Genomic DNA, 22,114 nt, shown 5'->3' with positions numbered 1-22,114 from the left:
AGTAATGATAGGCCACCGGTGTACCGGACCTACCAAAGACCAGCAAGTAGGAAGGGGAGAATAGGGAATTAGCACATGCAGGTTGTTATAACCAGCATGTGCGCATGGGGGTAGTTTTGTAATCCATAGGCTGAGGGAATAATCTGCATGTGCAAGGGAATTCGGTTAGAGAGGGGCAGAGGAGCAGTATAAAGAGCTGAGAAGAAGAGGGAGAGGGGAGTTGAATTTTGATAGAGAATTGGGAGAGTTAGGGCCTCTCGAATGCCTTGTTTTATTCTTGTTTTTCTTGCTGAAAAGTATTAATAGTTATTGATATTTGATTGTTGTTTGGATTTCTATCAGGGTTCCTATCACCCTCATGAACCAAATCTTTGAACCCCACCTTCAAGACTTCATACTCATATTTTTTTTATGACATTTTGGTATATAACCCCACCTTTGACCTTCACTTAAAACACCTAAGAACTACATTTGAGATTTTAAAACTCAATAGGTTGTATATCAAGAGGTCAAAATGTGCCTATGCACAAACTCAAGTAGAATATTTGGGGTATATAATATCTAGACAGGGAGTGAGCACCGACCCTAACAAGGTGGCAGCCATGATCGGTTGGCCGAGGCCTACATCACTTAAGGCCTTGAGGGGATTCCTAGGGCTGACGGGCTACTACAGAAGGTTTGTGAAGGGATATGGAACCATCAGTAAACCGTTGACTAATATGCTAAAAATGGACAATTTTGTATGGGGTCCAAAGGCACATAATGCTTTTGAGTTGTTGAAGAAAAAAATGAGTGAAGCTCTAGTGTTAGGTATTTCGGATTTTGACCAGACTTTTGTAGTTGAAATAGATGCAAGTGGGGCGGGAATAGGTGTTGTCCTGATGTAGGAAGGGAGACCCCTTGCCTTTATAAGCCAAGCCTTGGCTCCAAGGCATGCAGGTCTAGGTATCTATGAAAAAGAATTGTTGGTAGTGATATTTGCAGTGAATAAGTGGAGGCATTACTTGGAGGGTAGAAGGTTCATCATAAAGACCGACCACGAGAGTCTAAAATTCTTTCTGCAACAGAAGCTCCACACCCATTTACAGAAGAAGGGGATAACCAAGCTTATGGGCTTGGACTATGTAATTCAATACAAAAAAGGTAAGGAGAATGTGGCAGCAGATACCCTATCTAGATGTATGGAGGAAGGGCTGGTAGCCTCTATTACAACTGTGATACCCACTTGGTGCCAGGAAATAGCAAAGAGTTATGAAGAAGATGAACTGGTAAAAAGTCTCTGTGAGCAGCTGATTATAGACCCCGGGAGTAAACAAGGGTACACTTATGAAAATGGGGTGATCAGGTGTAAAAGAAGATTTGTGATAGGGGGCAATGAAGAATTGAAGAGAAAAATTCTCCAAGCTCTACATGAATCCCCAATAAGGGGACATTCGGGCGTCCAGAACACCTATCATAAGTTGAAACAATTGTTTTATTAGCCAAAGCTCAAGGAAGAAGTGATGCAGTATGTGTTAGCTTGTGAAGTGTGTAAAAGGTGCAAACGTGAGACTCTAGCTTACCCAGGGCTACTGCAACCACTCCCCATCCCAAGCCAGGCATGGGAGAGTATGTCGATGGATTTTGTAGAGGGTTTACTGAAATCAGAAGGGAAGAACTGCATCCTTGTTATGGTAGACCGATTCACGAAGTTTGGCCACTTCTTAAGCCTCACTCATCCCTACACTGCCCAAGAAGTGGCCTGGATTTTGCTAGATCAGGTGGTGAAGATGTATGGAGTCCCTAAAACGATTGTCTCAGACAGGGACAAAATATTCACCAGCCTTGTGTGGCAGGCCCTGTGGAAAACCTTGGGATCGAAGTTGAACCTTTCCACTGCCTATTATCCTCAAACGGAAGGGGTCAACCAATGCCTGAAAACCTACCTTCGTTGTCTATGCTTTGAGAACCCAAAACGTTGGCACAAATGGCTCTCAGTAGCATAGTGGTGGTACAATGCTATTAGGAGGTCCCCTTTCGAGGCTCTCTTTGGCTACAAGCCACCACTGCTACCAGCTATCCTAGGACCCACAAGCATAGCAGCAGTAGATGAGCACTTGCAACAGCGACAACAGGTCCTACAATAGCTCAAGAAAAACCTAGCTATGGCTCAGAACTGTATGAAACAACTGGCAAATAAGGGAAGAAGTGAGAGAGAATTTGAGGTAGGGAAGAAAGTGTACTTGAAGCTAAGAGGTCCTCACCTAAGATCCTTGACTACAAGCCCCATTTCTAAACTAAGCCCGACATACTTTGGCCCCTTCCCAATTGTAGCCAAGATTGGCAAGGTGGCCTATAAACTACAGCTTCCGGAGGAAACATAGATACATCATGTCTTCCATGTGTCCTTGTTAAAGAAAGTAGTGGGAGAGCAGCGGGTGAGTTCCCAACTACCGTCAAAAGTGCAGGAAGCCCTTGGCACTCCAGAACCAGCAGCCATAGTGGATAGGTGAGTGATCTATCGCCATAGTGCACCCATTGTGCAAGTGTTAGTGAGGTGGTCCAACAAACATGGGGATGACAGCACCTGAGAGTACTTACCGGATTTGCTTAACCAGCTTCCTCAAGCAGCCAGCTTGCTGACCATTTCTTGAGGACAAGAAATGCCTCAAGAGAGGGGTATTGTTACATACTAGGAGGGCACTTAAGTAAAATGTAATAATGCAAGTGGAAGAGTAGTAGAAAGTAAATAACAGAAGGTAGTTAGGCTATTTGTAATTAGCCTTGGGCGGGAAAGACCACTTGTATGCGGGGCATGGGTAATTGAAACCCATCCCACAGCGAGAAGTATCTAGATATTAAATACACAATTCTCTACATTTCTCTCCAACTTTCTGCTCTCTCTCTCTTTCTCTCTCTATCTATATTTCTCTTTCTGATCTCTCTCTCAATCTGATCGTTCTCACTTTCTAGGGAATTCTCTTGAATTTCCAGTTCTCGTTGTCAATTGGGGAGGATCTCCAAATTAATCATTGCTAGATCCTTGAGGATCTGACAGATCTGTTCATTACTTCCTCGGATTTATCTTACATTGTCTAAATATACCTTAGATTTATTGAGGAAGACAGCTATGTAAGACTGTAAACCATGTGATACTCCCATGAATTCAGCTATCTTCCTAACTGATGAGGGTGATTCTTTCTTAAATCCATCTCTATATCGAACCATTATTGGGTCCTTGCAATATTTGACCTACACTAGACTGGACATATCATTTGCAGTCAATAAACTAAGTCAGTTTTGTCCTCTCCTAAGCAGTGACACTAGATGGCCTGTAAGAGACTGCTTAGATATCTCAAGGGTACTCTTGGCTTGGGCTTACTATTCTCACCAACACCTACTGATTTACCCTTAGTGGTTTATACTAATGTGGATCATGCCAGTTGTAGGGTTACCAAGAGATCAACTAGTGGTGTTTGTGTATTTTTTGAGAATAATCTGATAGTATGGAGTTCTCGGAAGCAGTCAATTATTGCCCGGTCTGTTGGACAGGCTGAATATAGGGCCATTGCTCAAGGGGTAACTGAGATATTGTGGCTGAAGTCCTTCTTTGCAGAGTTAGGATATTAGCGTGTTTGTACACCGATTGTATGGAGTGACAATATGGCTGCCAAGAGTATTGCTGCAAATTCAGTGTTTCATTCTTGCACTAAACACATTGAGATTGATGTGCATTTTGTGCAAGAAAAGGTGGAAAATGGTGAAGTAGAGATCTGTTATGTAACTTATGTTCCTACTTCTCATCACCTAGCTGATATATTCACTAAGGGTTTACCAAGCAGCAGATTTCAGTGTTTGCATGATAAACTTAGTCTAAAGTTGTCACCTGTCTAGGCAGCAGTCCCTCAAGAATTTTCAGAGAAGCAACCGGCCAAGAGAAAGTCTTAATATATTACCTGAGTTGCTGCTTAAAGTTGTTGTTGATCATTTAATTAATTGTGCTGTTATTGTTGTAATTTGCTTGTATGCTTATGCTGTTGTGTAGTTAGGCGGTGGCTTAGGCTTGCTGAGTATTTATAATCAGCATTGCCTTCATTTTATGTATCTTGATTTTCATTTTTGTTAATTCGGTTTCTCTAAGTAAAATCTGAGCATTCTGTTCTCTCTGTTGTGCCCTAGTTTCATCTGTTTCACTCTTAACTGCACCATGGAGAAACAATGACAGAGCTCAAGTCAAAAGTGCTTGATTAGGTGAAATGACCTGAGGATGCTAATTAATTTAATTTAGAAAGACATAATGGTGTACCGGAGAACATATACTAGTTGATGCCCTTGCTAAATAATCTTGATCTTGAAACACACTAAAACGGATATAAAATCTACTTAAAATCATGTCATTTATAAATAGTGGTTATTTCAAAGCTCTTCTGCATGTCTAGGAAAGCAATATTAGTGTATGATCAATCTTGGAAATTTCATGTGACTTATATTGTCTCTTTGATGCACTTTCATTCTGCATTATTAATGCATTAACTTAAATCAACCCAACTAGGGGGCCTCATGGAAAGAAGGCAGAACCACAGAAGCATAATAACATCAATTATTGACAAATACAAAGTAGTAAAAAAAATTGCCAGCACTAAGAAACCAACCAAAAACAATGGCAGAATACTATTCTAGCACTAAATGAAGTGCATACGGATTGAGAAACCAAATCAATACTCACAACAGCACTATATTGATTACTTAATTTTAAAGATTGCCAAACCAAATGTAATATCATCATGTAGTTCTAGCATCAAAAGAAGTTCTGGTAGTTTCAGGGGTAGCACATACTGCTAGAATGAAGAGCAGGCATTTTCAAACCTAATCATATTGAAGATATAATTGATATATATATATATATATATAATAACACAGCTAAGGATGATAGAAAATTTGAGAAATTTGGATCTCAATTTTTCTTGTAGAAATGAGAAAGAAGTTGTTGCTTGACCTTGAGGCTTTGTGATGTCTGAGAAATGATCATATCTCCAAAATCTGAGAGTGAGATCTTCAAAACCAGGATCAAGATCTGAGGGAGAAGGGTAAGGGTGAGGGTGAGATTGAGAGCCAGTAGTGTTGTGAGTCTGCAATGTTGCAAGGGCTGAGTGTATAGGAGAAGGGTAGAGAAGGGGAGAGCTCGGTGTGGGAGAAATTAGAGTCAGATCAACAAGAATGGTTTTGTGCTCCAATGGAGAAGACATGAGATATATGTGAGTGAGAAAGAAAAGCCAGACTGCCTGACTTGTGAGCGAGATAACGATGAGAACGGATTGTGCTGCAAACAAGAAGAGTACTGTGAGGGAGAAGATCGAGTGTGACAGGTGTGAGAGAGATGGTGACTTAAGGGAGATTGAGTGAGGGTTCATGCTCGGTTCTGTAACTACATGGGAAAATGAGTGTGGAGATGAGGTCATGTTAGACGAGTTGAGGGAGCGAGCTGAGGGAGATCGAGGTGAGGGGTGCCACGCTGCTCTCAGCTCTTGCCTCTGTGAGGGAGATGAGAAACAGAGAAGGGGTTTGACTGAACTGAGAGTGATGGAAAACATAGTCAAAATCAAACCAAATTCAAATGCTAATGTCGCAAATATCTAATATTATAGTATGGATTAGGCTTCTATTTCTTTACTGTAAGTTGTCTTTTACCAAAATTTAGAAACCAAACTATATTTTGGAAATCTGAATTCGACCAAATTAAGTGGTTTGATCTAGCCTAATGGCTTGCACAAAATAATGAACACCCCCTACTCAAATTTGCTTTAGCTTGCCATCCCCAAACTGATGGGCTATCTGAAATCCTCCCCAAGAGTTTGGAGGATTAGCTCAGATCCTTTATCGGGACAATGCCACACAATGGTTTTCATTTCTACCCCAGGTTGAATTTCTGTAACACACAACCCATCAGTCTGCCATAAGCTTGGCCCCCTTTTGTAGTCCTTTATGGAAGAGCCCCACCCTTTTCAGATTACGTCCAAGGACCTACTTCTGTTCAAGCTGCAGACTATATCCTCACTAACATAATTCAGAATTCAGACGAAGTCCACCTTCAGAAGCTAAAACTCAGCCTGCAAAGGGTGCAATTCACAATGAAGGCATGGAAAGATCAACATAAGATCAGAGAGGGTGTTAGCTCCATGGGGTTGGGTTCAGGTCAAGCTTCAACCATACAGGCAATCACTGGCTAACTGGGTGAACAAGAAGTTAAGCAAAATGGATTGTGGTCCCTGCAAGGTTATTCAACAGATTGGGTGTTGAACTAAAAGCTGGAGCTTCCATCTTTGAGAAGGTCTGCGAGGTTAGTAAAGGCTCAAGCTTGAACTCACGAGGGAATAATTCTAGAAGAGATTGTTTTGTTAAGGGCAACTAACTAGCAGCTGAAGGTGGGAGGTTAGAGCTGTTGGAATCAGTTTCTTAAATTGTTAGAGCAATTTTTAGCTGTTGGAAGTGTTGGTTGGGAATGCAGTTTCTTGGTGCCTGTTGTGGCTTGAGTTCTTTCTTTGTGTTAACGCCTCCATTAGATTCAATTTTCAGTTAACTTGGATGGCAAACATGGGATATCTTAATTGTTAACATATGACAGTTTCATAGATTTTTGATGATATTGATTTTGTTCATCCATCCATTTTAATAATATTGATGGGTTAAAATTCTTAACATAAAGTTTGTATTGGCAAATAACAAAAGGTTATGATGAGACAAAACACAGCCAGTTTGGCTCCTGATTGGAAGGATAAATCAACCCAAGCTATATGATTGCCCCCTATCTGTATTCATTAAAAAAAAAATGATATTGTCCTCCACAATAATTATGTGACTAAATTTTACTTACTTGAAGTCATATTTTGGACCTGTTGCATGTTGACACAGCTGTTATCCTTTTGTAGATATTGGCTGCATTGGATATTGTCCGTCAAGGTGCAGATACAATGCCAAGGAGCCAGCTGAATCAAGTTTTGGATGCTGAATTAGGTCCTCATTGGTCATCCAAGTTGATTAGTTTTGATTATGAACCAATGGCAGCTGCAAGTATAGGCCAGGTGATGTAGGCATCTAGACTAATCAACTTATTTCATTTTTCATTTATTGGGATCCTTGCTATATGCTAGTTGAACTTGATTATTTCATGGTGATGGTGTTGTGGAGCTGTTTTTACTTTGGAACTGTTCTTGACAATAGATATTTCATTATTTTAGTTGTATATAGTACCCATTCCTTTATATATCTGAAGGAGGTGTGCTATTACATTTGAGGAATAAATATAATAGAAACGGTAAATTGCAATAATATGTATTTGAATATTTCAATGAGATATTTTAGCTATATACCAACATCACAATTTTCTTTAATCATATTAAAAATTTAATAGAAAATTTGGGTAATTCTCAAGAAATTTTGTTATTTTCGGTGTGTGTTCTTGTGCGTGATTGTAAAAGAAAATATTGGAAATAAACTGTTGATTTGACTAGAAATTTGCTACACATGAACAATTGATGATGCCTTGCAATTTCCTTCACATTCCCATTAAGTTTTCTTTGGTTTTGTTTTAATATTTTTGTTGTTATTCGCTCCAGAATTCTCTTGCCTCTTCGCAGTATTTGGCTGTGATGATGTGGTTCCTGAGTTTGATTGCATGACATGCATTTAAATTTGCATTTTTTGCTTCAGTGTTTTATTAATGATGCTCCCTTCTTTTCACATTATAATCCTTTGTGGGAATTCCTGGGCTCAAACTTCTATGATTGCCTACAGGTGCACCGAGCTGTTACAGACGGTGGTATGCACGTTGCAGTGAAAATTCAGTATCCTGGTGTTGCTGATAGCATTGCAAGTGACATTGAAAATGTGAAACTACTATTAGACTACACAAATTTGATTCCAGAAAAGCTTTTTATTGATAGAGCTATGAAGGTAAGGAACATGGAGCATAGACAAAGTCCTGAGGTTTGACATTGTGCTTTTAGTGCAAAGAATCATGTCCTTTTTGTAGTGTCTTTTGGAAGGTGTGGGGAGGGGAAAATAATACTCTGTAAGGAGTCTTGACATGGAACTCAATGAGATCACTTTTTACTTCCTATCAACTCTGAAAAAAGCAACACTGGGGTGATAGGTGATGGTTCGGCTTTGTTACTGCAATTGGGGTCGGTGATGTCTGTTGCTTGGACTGGGTTGGGCCCTTGCTAATGTTCATGTTGTAAAGTTGAGTTTTGAGATTTGAGCTAAACCGAGTGCTGGTTTTACCTTCACTCAGGGTCTAGCTCTACTTAATCTTGTTAGACATGCATATTACGTATACTCAGTTGCATATTCTAGATTTTGCCTGGGGATGTATGTATTGCTTCACATTTAACCTAATTTGATTGAGATTGGTGGATACAAAGTTTTATAATTGGGTGGCAGCTCATATATTTAAGTGCTTGTTTTGACATATAATTGTACTTCTTGCAAAATTTTGGTTGGGAGGAATGGGCCATCTGCAGTCGGTTTTTTCTTGGAAGCCTTAATGGTTGGGCAGATTGTGACTTGTTCAGGACTTACCTTAAGCTTCCTGTTGTAGAATGAAATAAGTAGTTTCCAAAGTGATTCAAACTCATGAATATTAACTCTTATCTTCTCAAGGATGCTAATGTGTACATCTATTTACCATTTGTGATATTATTTTCAGTGTTATCTTGTTTTCTATTTGAGAAATTTGCAAGAAAGATCATACTTGAATTTAAGAAAGTATTCAAAAATTATTCATGCTTCCATGTGTGTGTTAAAGATTGACTAAAATTAATAAAATTTTGAATTTCTTACACCTGTCATATAAACTGGCCAACATATCCCCTACATTTTATTTTATGCAGTTTTATGCTTTACAGCTCAAGCTTTACTGTTGTCCCAGAAGTGGTACCCAGTATTAGAATATATGTATATACATGCATATTATGTATGGTTCATTATGTTACATTTACAGAAGTACATAGTTTGCCATATCTGTTAAGGTGTAAACTTGTCCAATAAATAACTTATACTGCCAAGCCTCCCTGCATGTACGTTTGGAGTCCTATTCAGGTGGCAAAGGAAGAATTGTCTCGTGAATGTGACTATGAGTTGGAGGCTCAAAATCAGAAAAGATTTCGTGATCTTCTATCCAACACAGATGGTTTTTATGTTCCGAGGGTCATGGATGATATTTCAAGTAAAAGAGTTTTAACTACAGAACTTGTTCCTGGTAATGCCCCATTATTACATTATATTTGTGTGCTATTTAATCTGATGTGAATGTTTTGCCAGCATATATATTTGATTTAAAAGTATGGACATTCTTTGGAGTTCAATAAATCTATATCTTCCATTGCTTCATGGCAAACTTTTTATAGATCAAACCTTCACATATGTGATTCATTACCCTTCCACACTGTTGTGTAAGCTCCAGTATATTTTTTCTGATGATAACCTTTGATGCACTTTGATTAAAAAAAATCATGAATGCAGCCTGTGGTGTGCAGAGCAGCCAATGTGACTGTGATACAGATAGGCCTCCGGTTCAGTGGACCTACCAGAGACGCTTCAAGAACAAGAACCATGGGCAGAATAGTAACACAGCTGAGCTTGCATAACAGCCAGCATGTGCACCAAGGGTAGAATAGAAATATAGCTGGCTTGCGTAACAACCAGCACGTGCATAACCAGCATGTGCGTAACAACCTATAAACAGGAGGAAAAGGAGAGAGAGAGAGAGGTAGGCAGAAATTGAGTAGAAATCAAGGGGAGTCTGGGCCTCTCGAATGCCCTGTTGTTTTCTTTCTTTCATTCAATTTCAATACAATTGTAGTTCTAATCCATACTCAATCAGTGTTCATCTATATACAATCGGTCGGTCAATTAGATTTCGGTGAACCTGCCATTTTTGGTATCAAAGCCCAACGATCCGAATGGTGAATCTAATGGACAGGGTTGTGGAATTGGAGGTGAAGATGGAGGGAATGTAGAAAGGAGTCAAAGCCATGAGAAGGGAGGTGCAGACGATGGAAAAGAATGTTACAATCATGCTGGACCAGTTCGCATACATGAGAAGTCAATGGGAGGAACAAGAACGGGAGAAGAAGAACAAAGGGAAAGAGGCGAAGGGACCTTCGGAATTCTCTTAGAATTTCGATATGTCATTGGGAATCGAAGCGAGTAGGGAGTTTGAGGGTGGACCCGAAGGAAATTAGCGGTCGGAAGTTCATGGTAGAAGGCTAGAGATGCCGATATTTGAGGGGGAGAATCCTAATGATTGGATTTTCTAAGCCAAGCGGTATTTTGTCGTAAATCAGCTGTCAGATGGGGAGAAGGTTGAGATAGTTGTTTTGCATTTCAAAGTAGGAGCATTGGCGTTGTTCCAGTGGGAGACGAGGCGAAGGGGGGTTCGGAACTGGGACGAACTCAAATAGAGGATCCGAAACAAATTTCGTTCCACCCAAGAAGGAACGTTGTAGGAGGGTTTGTTAGAGATTACCGCCTATTGTTTGAGACATTAGCTACCCCCGTTACGGAAGTCTCGGACGCCTTTTTGGAAGGCCATTTCATTAACAGTCTCAAACCCAAGATACGGGCTAAGATCCGGGTACTACAACCCCGGGGGTTGGAGTAGATCATGACAATGGTCCAACACATTGAAGATAAGAACGCAACACTCCAAAATCGTTTTGTCTTGTCCAGCACAGCTAAGGGTAAGTATTCCTACTTCTCTTCTTCAAACCCAACCTGACTCTCCATGGTTCCAGCTATGAGCCTGAATTTCTCCCCTAGAACTTCGTCTCCACCAAGACTTAGGCCTGCCGCCACCGGAGGCATAGGAAAACCCCCCCCTTTAAGCTGCTTAGTGAAGCCGAATGGAGAGCCAAGCGCAAGAAGGGCCTATGTTTTCGCTATGATGAAAAGTATTCTATAGGTCACAGGTGTAAAAATAGAGAACTCCAAATAATGATGATCTATGATGAAGAGGTAGGAGAAGTGGGGGTTGAGGAGGAAACATTGGTGGCAGAAGAAGGGGAGCTGGTGCATGGAGGTGAGGTCATTGAACTCTCAATGAACTTCGTCTTTGGGTTGACTACACCACAAACAATGAAGCTAAAAGGGGACATAGAGGGGCAGCCAATAGTGGTTCTTATTGACGGAGGGGCAGCACATAATTTCATAGCAACCAACTTGGTGCAGCAGTTGGGTTTACCAAGGATGGAAACAACAGGATATGGGATGATAATGGGGATGGGAATGGCAGTGCAAGGGGCTGGTATTTGCAAAAGGGGTGAAGCTTACCCTCCAAAATCTGCAAGTTGTGGAAGATTTCCTACCCGTTGAGTTGGGTAGTTCGGATGTAATACTTGGAATGAAGTGGCTAGTTGCTGTGGGAACGATGAATGTAGACTTGAAGACATTAACTATGAAATTTCAAGTGGGAGGGATGGCTGTAACATTACAGGGAGACCCTAGCCTGAGCAAGACATTGGTCTCCTTGAAGGCTATGATGAAGGCCTTTAAAAGTAGAGAGGGGATGTTGCTGGAATTAGGAATTATGGTTGCAGAATTCAATGAACTCCAGGTGGAAACTCCGTTGTTCCTTAAAGGGGTGTTAAATGAATTTGAGGGGGTGTCTGCAAATTCGAAGGGGCTGCCTCCTTTCAGAAAAAGGGACCACGCAATCAATCTGCTGCCAAGGATTGCTTTGGTCAGTGTTCGGCCCTATCGCTACCCTTACCTCTAAAAAAATGAAATTGAGAAAATGGTATGTGAAATGTTAGCCACAAGGGTTATACAACCGAGCTTTAGCCCTTTCTCTAGTCCGGTGTTGCTGGTTAAGAAGAAAGATGGGGGGTAACGGTTTTGTGTGGACTATAGGGCTTTGAACATGGTGACTGTACCCGACAAATTCCCAATTTCGATATTCGAAGAGTTGCTTGATGAGCTACATAGGGCCACGATTTTCTCCAAATTTAATCTAAAATTGGGTTATCATTAGATTCGGGTCAAAGCAGAAGATGTCCCAAAAATAGCTTTCAGGACACATGAGGGCCATTATGAATTTCTCGCCATGCCTTTCTGGTTGACGAACACGCCTGCCACTTTCCAATCGCTGATGAATGACATATTTAGAGAGCAATTGAGGTGTTTTGTGTTGGTATTTTTTGACAACATATTGGTTTTTAGTAGAAATTTTGAGCAACATGCACAACATCTGTGTTGTGTTTTGAAAGTATTGGCAAAAAATCAGTTCTTCGCTAATATGAAGAAGTGTTTATTTGGGCATCTGGAAGTTGAGTATTTGGGCCACATCATATCCCAGCATGGTGTATCCGTTGATTGCAACAAAGTGCAGGCAATGCTGGATTGGCCAACCCCTACAATGTTGAAGGAGTTGAAGGGGTTTTTAGGGCTCACGAGGTATTATAGGAGATTTGTAAAGGACTATGGTAAATTGGCATGGCCTTTCACGAAGAGACTATGGAAGAATAATTTTTTCTAAGACGATGCAGCAGATCAAGCCTTCTAACGTCTTAAGGCTGCAATGGTGTCTCTATCTGTTTTAGCCTTGCCTGACTTTGGCAAGACATTTGTGGTGGAATCGGATGCGTTGGGGCAAGGTATGGGAGTGGTATTAATGCAGGAGCACAGACCTATTGCATATTTCAGCCATGCTTTTAATCAATTGGGCAGGAGAAAATTTGTTTATGAATGAGAGCTGATGGCCATCATGTTTGTGGTACAAAAATAGACATTACCTTTTGGATAGGAAATTTGTGGTACAAACCGATCAAAAGAGCAGCTAGTGAGCCTGGAATATCAGAAATGGATGCTGAAATTAATGGGGTTTCAATTTGAGATCCATTATCGGTCGAGATTGGAAAATAAAGTGGTAGATAGCCTTCCCAGAATCAGCCACTCCATAGCCCTATTAGCCATAACCGTTCCTAGAGTGATTCAACTTGATCAATTCACCCTCGAAATGAAAGTAGAAGAACAACTGCAAAGGGTTGTTGGGGACCTCCAATGTGACCCTTCCTCCTAACCTGACTTTCAAATGGTGAACAACCAGTTCCTTTACAGAGGGCGGTTGTTCTTACCAACGGGTTCTTCTCTCATTCCTCTACTACTTCATGATGGCCACAATGGGAGTGTGGGCAGGCACTCAGGATTTTTGAAAACCTATAAGAGGATTGCAGCTAATGTCTATTGGCCTGAAATGAAACGTGACATCCACCGATATGTGAGTGATTGTGGTGTTTGTCAACAAAACAAGTACTTGGCCCTAACACCGGGAGGACTTTTACAGCACCTTCCTATCCCAAATCAAATTTGGGACGACATTGTCATGGATTTCATCGAAGGCTTACCAAGGTCGGGCAATATATACTCAATCTTGGTGGTGGTGGACATACTCAGTAAGTATGGACATTTTGTTGGGCTTAAACATCTTTTTACAGCAGAAGGGGTGGTAGGGATTTTTATCAAAGAAGTTGTGAGGCTTCACGGCATGCCTCGTTCCATTGTCTCGGATAGAGACAAGATCTTCATGAGCAGATTTTGGGAGGAAATGTTTTGCCTCCATGGCACAAACGAAAGACCAAACGGAGGTTCTTAATAGAACCCTAGAAACATACCTACGTAGTTTTGCTTCCTCCAAACCTAAAGCATGGTACACATGGCTGCCTTGGGCTGAATTGTGGTACAACACTTCTTACCACACGTCTTCGAGGCTAACTCCATTTCAAGTAGTGTATGGGTGGGAACCACTAGCGTTATTGAGGTTTGAAAAGGGATCTACCCTCATTTCGATAGTTGAACAACAACTAATTGAAAGGGATCGGATTCTAGAAGAACTTAAAGCACAATTGTTAAGGGCACAAGCTGCTATGAAGAAGGGGGCAGACAAGAAAAGAAGAGGTGTGAAGTTCGAGGTTGGGGACTTAGTCTATCTAAAGCTAAGGTTTTCGCTGAAAGACATTGGCTACCCATCCGAACGAGAAATTGGCTCCTAGATTCTATGGACCATTCACAATTGAATAGAAGATTGGGCTCGTAGCCTACAAATTAACGTTGCTGTCACATTGCAATATCCATCCCGTTTTCCATGTGTCATAGCTACGTGAGGCAAAAGGGACGTTGAAGGCCAGTGTGAACATTCCCAATTAGCTTAGCGCCAACTTGGAGATGTTGGTTGAACCGGAGGCTGTGCTGGGAGTTCGGCCGAGAACGAGTAATAACCTACATGGTTTGGATGTTCTAATCCAATGGAGAGGTTCACCCCCATTGGAAGTGATTTGGGAACCCTACAACAGTATTCAACAGCAATTTCCCACTTTTCACCTTGAGGACAAGGTGAAAGTTGGGGAGGGGAGTGATGATTGGCCTCCGGTGCAGTGGACCTACCAGAGACGCTTCAAGAACAAGAACCATGGGCAGAATAGTAACACAGCTGAGCTTGCATAACAGCCAGCATGTGCACCAAGGGTAGAACAGAAATATAGCTGGCTTGCGTAACAACCAGCACGTGCATAACCAGCATGTGCGTAACAACCTATAAACAGGAGGAAAAGGAGAGAGAGAGAGAGAGGTAGGCAGAAATTGAGTAGAAATCAAGGGGAGCCTGGGCCTCTTGAATGCCCTGTTGTTTTCTTTCTTTCATTCAATTTCAATACAATTGTAGTTCTGATCCATACTCAATCAGTGTTCATCTATATACAATTGGTGGGTCAATCAGATTTCAGTGAACCTACCAGATACCTTTTCTTCTTCATTTTGATGAATAAAATGGGACTATTTATGGAGGTCATGAAAACTTCGTGAAGAAAATTCCTGTATTTCTTAAATTAGCTGCAATTTTGATTTGAATTTCCATTTGGGTACATTGAGATTCTGGGTATGGCACAATTCAGTTTGATGGCGCACAGTTTTTGCCCAAAGTTTAACCTTCTTACATCTGACATATCTTGTAGTACATTTTAACTAGTCCGAATGGCTTCTGTATGTTGTGTTTGCCAGTCTCACTTGAACTAAACATGTGATGTCTTTTTTTTTCCTCGGGTGTATATGTATCTTCTTTATAAGTATGGTGATATGTTATATGCATAGATGTAAAATGGTGTTCTTGTTTCTCCATTTTTATTCTGTGCTTTCCTCTATTTCTTTAGGCATGGAATTGTATTGATTGTTGTGTGCAAGATTATTTCTTTACATATATGCCATCCTAACTCCTAAGTAGTTCATGCTGTAGTTGTTAAGTGAGACAATTTCTCCTCATCTGTGCTAATGTTAAAGCAGGCATTGTTGTCTCACATGATTTCCCTTGCTACAGGAATTCCAATTGATAAGGTGGCACTACTAACCCAAGAGACCCGTAATTATGTTGGAAAAAAGTTGCTGGAGCTCACTTTGATGGAGCTCTTTGTTTTCCGTTTTATGCAGGCATGTGCCCCAACCCCAAGTTTCTTCATTTCTTTTTGCGGTCCTCCTCTAGTATCATGTTCTGTTCCTATCTTATAATTCCTTAACTTCTGTATCAGTAAACCATTGAACTTGTTCTTGTATCTTAATGGATATTTATTTCTGAGATACATGGTTTTTTTTATGAAGAAGTAATCTGCTTATAACATCTGTCCTGCTTCTTATAGAGTTCATTTCTTTTGATTGTTGTTGCTTTTAATTTGTGAACATTGTTTTTCAAATTGATAATTATCAACCTTGTGGTCTTATATTGGTTTTGCTTAATCTGTTGCAGACTGATCCTAATTGGAGTAACTTTTTGTATGACGAGGGAACAAGAACCATTAATCTCATCGACTTTGGAGCTGCTCGTGACTACCCTAAAAGTTTTGTCGATGATTACTTAAGAATGGTGAACTCTTTTTGAATTACTTTAAATCTACTCCTCATTTCTGGGTTTATACTCAACACTCTTAATTATGAACAATCTTTTTGAATTTTGCAAGGTCTAAACTAAAACATAAAAAAATTAACCTTGAGGAGTTACGCTTATTCTATTCAAGTCCATTTGATTATAAACCATGTAGATGTTGTAGATGTTACCCTGCTCTCCTGATGGAGTGAATATACCACTGACAGATCGTCATCTGGTGCATGTGCCTGGCCTTTATGCAGTGATGAGGTGATGGGGACAGTTGTAACCTGATCCTATCTCTTAACAAAGGCAGGGACATAATCTTATTGAATAGGTCTTTTCAGCTACATCTTGGAATTATCTTATTTATTGAGGAGGGGAATTTGAAACATAAGCTTTCTTTGAACTTGAGTTATGAACTGACAAATTCAGAGATGATTACCCCTCCAAAAAATGAGGGTCTGCTGAATATGCAAAAACATTTTCTTGCGAGGTTCTGAATTGCTAGTGGATAATTTTATTGAATGCTAGTGACTTACTATATGTGTATTGAAGTGACCACAATTATCTACTATATTTACAAATGAAATGTTAGTTCTATTACAAGGTATCTCGTGGCTCTATAACAGACAACTGCTTCCAGGTCTTTATAGATATAGTTCCATGCTCCATGTAACATGTTAGTGGCACAAATGAGCTGTCCAGAAATGCATATAATTAGTATTTATTGCTGGAAAATTTCCCAATACCTTGTTGACCATGTAATTTTCCTTTCCCTGAAACTTGCATGAATTATTTGATCAGGTTCTTGCATGTGCAAATAGTGATAGAGAAGCAGTGATAGAGATGTCACGAAGGCTGGGGTTCCTAACAGGAATGGAGTCAGAGATTATGTTAGAGGCTCATGTTCAGGCTGCTTTTGTTGTGGGATTGCCGTTCTCACGGTCAGGTGGTTACGACTTCCGTTCTACTAATATAACTGAAAGCATTTCTAATCTAGGTGCAACAATGCTGAGGCACAGGCTGACACCACCTCCTGATGAGGCGTACAGTCTTCACCGGAAGCTTTCTGGTGCTTTCCTTGCATGCATCAAGCTGGGGGCTGTTGTCCCATGTAGAGAAATTCTACTGGAGGTGTATGAACATTACTGCTTTGGGGAAGAAGTTGGTGAGATCTTCTCCAGTGGGTCAGTTAGATGAGATAGTAGAGGTCCATTTATAGGCTTTCATATTAAATTGATTTGATTCACGCAATAATTTTGGGAAGTAAATTTTCACACCTAGCCTAGTGTGTCTTCATTATTGATTTCGGCTTGTAGCCTTGTGTCAGTTAATTGCCTTGAGAGCGTAGTTGCACACTTAGTGGTGTTCTGTGTTGTGTGTTAGGTTCTCATTGTCTGGTGCAGTGTTTCTTACATCCGGTCCCCTTATGTTGGTTGCTGTTGCAAGGGGGACATCATTCTCTTTCTAAACGCAAGTAGCTAGATGATCCATTACTATATTTACAGTATTCTAACGTTTAAATAATATGTTTGATGGTATAATGTACATTATAATCAGAGTCTAATAACAAACTGTTATTTTCCATGTCAACTGTTTTATATATACAAATCATTGAGGCGAGGTATATATAAACATAAATAACACTGAAATTTTGAAGTATCTAACCTCCTTTACATTTGGAGAATTTTCTAAGGACAAAACAATGACTTTGAAGAGATTGCCTTGATCCACCTTGATTATGATTTGTTACATAATAATAATATTTGATAAATGTTCATTATGAACATAATTTATCAAGTTAACATCATAGATAGGGGAATTCATTTTTGGAGTGTGTTTAAAATACTAAATGCGAAGATGTACGTTATTTTTTTAGAATTTTTTAAAATACCTTATTGATTGGACCCAGGTCGGTCCCTCCCTTGCATTTTCAACCCCATTCACTGTTAAAGCTAAGGATCTAATCGCCCTTTATTAGACCACATTGAATCGAATAAAGTAAATATTGTGTTCATTAATTGTTTTCTTATTTTATTTTGCACAGTTGATTTTTGATGACACCCCCCCTTACCGAATGGAAAAGGAAGAGAAAAAATAGGTTCTTTTGGTCAGAAATAAAGAAAGCAAAATCGAAGGCTTAAGAAACCATGCCTCAATCAAGTTCAACCAAAATATACAAAGAAAGATGCCACTCTATAAAGTCCATATACAAGACGCAGAGTAGTTAAAGAAAAAGAAAATTTAAGGATTTGTTGCAGAGCAAGAGTGTGTGTGTGTGTATATATATATCATGCATCTCATCTCATATGTATATATGATACATATATGTACAAGGAATTAGTTGGGCAAGCATGCAGATGCCGGTACGTAGGGTAGGTTGCAGCTACTAGCGGCGGGGAGACGTAGCAGATGCGAGCGCCACTGCCTGCGCCCATTGTTTGAGTCGAGTTTTGACATCCCTCGGATCATCACCTGCATGCATGCACCAAATACATATCATTTAGCAAATTAATATTGGTGAATCCCAGTCGAGGAGTCTGTCTCTTGTTGTGGAGAGAAGCGCAATATTATACATACAAATATGTACCTAAATGAGTTAGTATGTAGAAGATTAGTAAAATTAAGTAGATGGAATGGGACGGGCAGGATGGCTGACCGACCGGGGCTAGAAACGCGCCAATAATATTGGGGGATGATGGTGGGGGAGTCGCTTCCACTACTGGCGGCGGAGCGAAGCTGATGATGATGGTGATGGTGTTTCAGCTCCAGCTCCAACTCAAAGCCCAAGTCCCTGCAGGCCTTCACTTCTTCCATGTCCATACTGTACGGCCTACTCCTCTCTGATCCCTTTGCCTTTTCCCTCATCACTGCCATCAATCCTCCTCCTCCACCTCCTTCTCCATTATAACTATAATTTTCCTCCTCCTCCTCCTCCTCCTCCTCCTCCTCATCATCATCATCATCATCCCCAAAACCCAAATCACTGCCATGCCCATGCCTAGCAGCTCCTTCTGTACTTACCCTAAACCCAAATCTTTGGCGATCCCTTTTGCTTGCCTTCCTCCTCCTCCTCCTCCTCCCATGGAAATGGAAATGGAAATGGGAATGGGAATGGGAATTTTCCCCCTCTTCCGTTTTCTTGGGAGCTTCCGCTTCGTCCTCCCATGGAAATAGGAGCTTCCCTCCGGGACTAATCTGATGATCATAACGGTTCCTGATCCGTTGCAGCTCCTGTCGTGGCTCGATAATAATATCGGAGGAGGAGGAGGAGGACAAACCGCAGCGCGCCCGCCACGTTATCTGCTTTCCGGCGTCCTCCTTTTGATCGGAACATACTTCATAGGCATCGGCATCCGCATCAGCAACACGATGATTACGATTGCCGCCGTGATCAAGAAAGCTGCCGAGACCACTTGAAAACTTTGACATGAGCATACAGTAGTCGGTCACTCTCATGAATCCTTCTGGTTTATTAACTATTGGGTTCCGACTATATATTCGTTCGTTCGTCTGTTCTCACTAACATATATATACATACATAATGAATATTAAAAAGTGGAGAGATATATCACACAACTGCTCCTCCTTTCTCCTTGCTAGTCTTACCCAACCCAGCCCAGCCCAGCCCCCCTCTATTTATTTATAAACCATATATCCCATGCCTGTTAGTCAAATATTTAATTTTAACTCACTTAATTTGTAACGACCGCTATTTTGTTTTTTGATGAATTTAATGATGATGGTTGCCGACTTTAGCATTGGACAGTGCGAGGAGGAAAAACCTAGGCGAAACACGTGCATTTGGACAGTAGTTAATAGGGTGTGATGGCCAGCCAAAAGTAAATATGAACCCCAGACAGGACAGATACACGTGTCTGTGTCTGTGTCCGGTGGAGAGAGGAGAGGGGCGGTAGTACGTGGCGATTGGCGGCTGGCGGCATGGGCCCACCTAGCTACGAGTTTTGACACCTCAACATTCAACAACACGCTTCTCACACGCTTTTATCTTTCACATTTTCATTTATTTATTTCCCTCACCACCCACGAAACCATCAGACCAAAGCTTATATTATTTGGTTATACACCGATCGACCAGTAGTAACCACACCAGGCTAGATGGAGTAGACCGACCACTCGTGCTTCAGCTTGGGTATCACTTTAAAGTAATATATATATATATATTTATATTTTTTTAAAAATGATCTAGTCCTGCAACCGCCTCCCAACGGAATTTCTTGAGGTATATATATATATATATATATAAGAAGATAATAAATAGTTAATTAATAAGAGATATATATATGTGGAAGTCCAAATACCAAATTTATTATTAGAAGAATTGAGGTTATGGATTGTGGGCCGTCCCTCGACCAATAAGCAGATTCCATATATATATATATATATTTAATTTACTTATTCTATTATCCATACATATTATGACACGATTCCGCTTCCCAGCTACTACTTGCACGTGGCAGCTGTGCAGCCGATGTCAAGCTAATTAATCAAATTTATTAATTAATTAATGTATAATATATAAAGATAAGATAATAAATGTAGCTGAGGCTGACCGGTCAATGATGTGATGTAATGGCTGCCACGTTATGGTATGACTTGCTACGGTTTGCTTCCTCGTTAAGGAAAACAACCTGCGTGTGTATGTGTTAGGCTATTTCTTGCCAGTTTCTTATTTTTTTTTTTTATATTATAAATAATTTACTCTTTATTTTATTTTAAAAATTATATCTAATCCAACAACATTTCATATTATCTTATCTATTTTATTTCTTTATTAATAAACTTTAATTTTATTTATTCTACCTTACATATATCTTTAACTACTATAAAATTTTATTATTTATTTTGTAATTTAATAATAAATATTATGATATTAAATATTAATAATATTTAATATATTTTTAAATCAATTTGTTAATTTTTTAAAAAATAATTATTTAAAAAAATTAAGATTTTAATATGATAAAATTAAAATTCCAACAATAGTTATATTTCAACAACAGTCATATTCCAATAACTATATTCCAACAACCATATTCCAACAGTTTATAAATAAATGATCCATTTGATTAAAAAATTTATAACTCACAAATCTAAAACACCAACTCACATTAGTCATCATGTCCAACATCAATCGTATGTTCTTCCAAATGATCCATGAAAAAGTTCAAAACAATGAAGAAGAAGAGGCTATTGTTACAATATTAATTGAAGACCATATTCAATTTGGGGATCACAGTTCTGTATCACATCGTCGTGGATCTGTAATGAACCGTCGTGTTATCAATTGCAATAGAGTTTCATGAGAGACTTTATCGTGATTATTTTGATGATTCTCCTACATGTCCACCACATTTATTTTGTAGAAGATTTCGTATGCGTCAATCATTATGTCTACGAATTCCAGTAGCAATTGAATCACATGATTTATACTTTGTTCAAAGATATAATGTTGTAGGAGTTCCTGGATTATCATCACTCCAAAAAATTATAACTGCATTAAAGATACTTGCATATGGATCACCTGCAGATGTTGTGAATGAATATGTTAGGATTGGTGAAAGTACATTAGTAGAGAGTTTGAAAAGGTTTGTAAAAACAGTAGTTGAGATATTTGGCAAGCAATATTTGAGGCGACCAAATAGTATTGATATTGCAAGGTTGATGATCGTGGCTGAGCAACGCGGATTTCCAAGAATGTTGGGCGACATTGATTGTATGCATTGGAAATGGGCCAATTGCCCAACTGTATGACATGAAATGTATACAGGTCATGCTCATGAACCAACTATTATTTTGGAAGCAATAGCTTCATATGATCTATGGATATGACATGCTTTTTTTGGATTACTGAGATCATTAAACGACATTAATGTGTTAAATAAATCTTATGTATTCTCAGAATTGGCAGAAGGTCGCGATCCTGAAGTAAAATACACCAATGGACATAAATATACCATGGGATATTATCTTGTTGATGGTATATATCCCTTGTGGTTTACTTTTGTTAAAACCATTCCATCTCCTCAAGGGAATAAGACAAATTTTTTTGCTGCATAACAAGATTCTGCTAGAAAGGATGTCGAAAAAGCATTTGGAGTCCTACAATCACAATTTGCAATAGTACGTAAACCGAGACATTTTTGGGATATTCAAACACTCAAAGATATAATGACGACCTGTATAATATTGCACAATATGATAGTTGAA

At 39.6% G+C, this 22,114-nt stretch overlaps 2 protein-coding genes across 3 annotated transcripts in view; one reads left to right on the top strand and one right to left on the bottom strand.

Moving 5' to 3' along the window:
* The window catches only part of LOC127797324 (protein ABC transporter 1, mitochondrial), a 28,487-nt gene extending 11,048 nt beyond the window's left edge, over positions 1 to 17,439 (top strand). Inside the window, exons 3-8 of the mRNA XM_052330136.1 lie at positions 6,906 to 7,058; positions 7,771 to 7,929; positions 9,076 to 9,235; positions 15,341 to 15,450; positions 15,764 to 15,880; positions 16,688 to 17,439. Of these exons, the coding sequence (XP_052186096.1) occupies positions 6,906 to 7,058; positions 7,771 to 7,929; positions 9,076 to 9,235; positions 15,341 to 15,450; positions 15,764 to 15,880; positions 16,688 to 17,083 (1,095 nt within the window). The 3' untranslated portion in view covers positions 17,084 to 17,439. The remainder of the gene's footprint in view (positions 1 to 6,905; positions 7,059 to 7,770; positions 7,930 to 9,075; positions 9,236 to 15,340; positions 15,451 to 15,763; positions 15,881 to 16,687) is intronic.
* A 584-nt stretch (positions 17,440 to 18,023) lies between these two features.
* Positions 18,024 to 19,500, bottom strand: LOC127796369 (uncharacterized). Of its 2 annotated transcripts, none has more exons than XM_052328464.1 (2): positions 18,474 to 19,500; positions 18,024 to 18,358 (listed from the first exon to the last, which is right to left on the bottom strand). In XM_052328464.1, the coding sequence occupies exons 1-2, from the start codon at positions 19,340 to 19,342 to the stop codon at positions 18,355 to 18,357; spliced, it is 873 nt and encodes a 290-aa protein (XP_052184424.1). In that variant the 5' UTR covers positions 19,343 to 19,500; the 3' UTR covers positions 18,024 to 18,354. The 2 variants fall into 2 exon arrangements, with proteins under 2 accessions (XP_052184424.1, XP_052184423.1); XM_052328463.1 differs by having other exon boundaries at positions 18,547 to 19,500.
* Between the last annotated feature and the right edge of the window lie 2,614 nt (positions 19,501 to 22,114).

The sequence above is a fragment of the Diospyros lotus genome, chromosome 3 (genome assembly GCF_014633365.1).
Source record: "Diospyros lotus cultivar Yz01 chromosome 3, ASM1463336v1, whole genome shotgun sequence".
NCBI classification, from domain to species: Eukaryota; Viridiplantae; Streptophyta; class Magnoliopsida; order Ericales; family Ebenaceae; genus Diospyros; species Diospyros lotus.
This window is presented reverse-complemented; position numbering and strand designations above follow the sequence as displayed.

What these genes read in the sequence shown, in the direction of transcription:
- LOC127796369 (XM_052328463.1), bottom strand. Translation starts at nt 19,342, where the DNA reads ATGAGAGTGACCGACTACTGTATGCTCATGTCAAAGTTTTCAAGTGGT. An exon ending in TTGGCGCGTTTCTAGCCCCG is followed by an intron (nt 18,359 to 18,546) that starts GTCGGTCAGCCA and finishes GCATGCATGCAG; the next exon opens with GTGATGATCCGAGGGATGTC.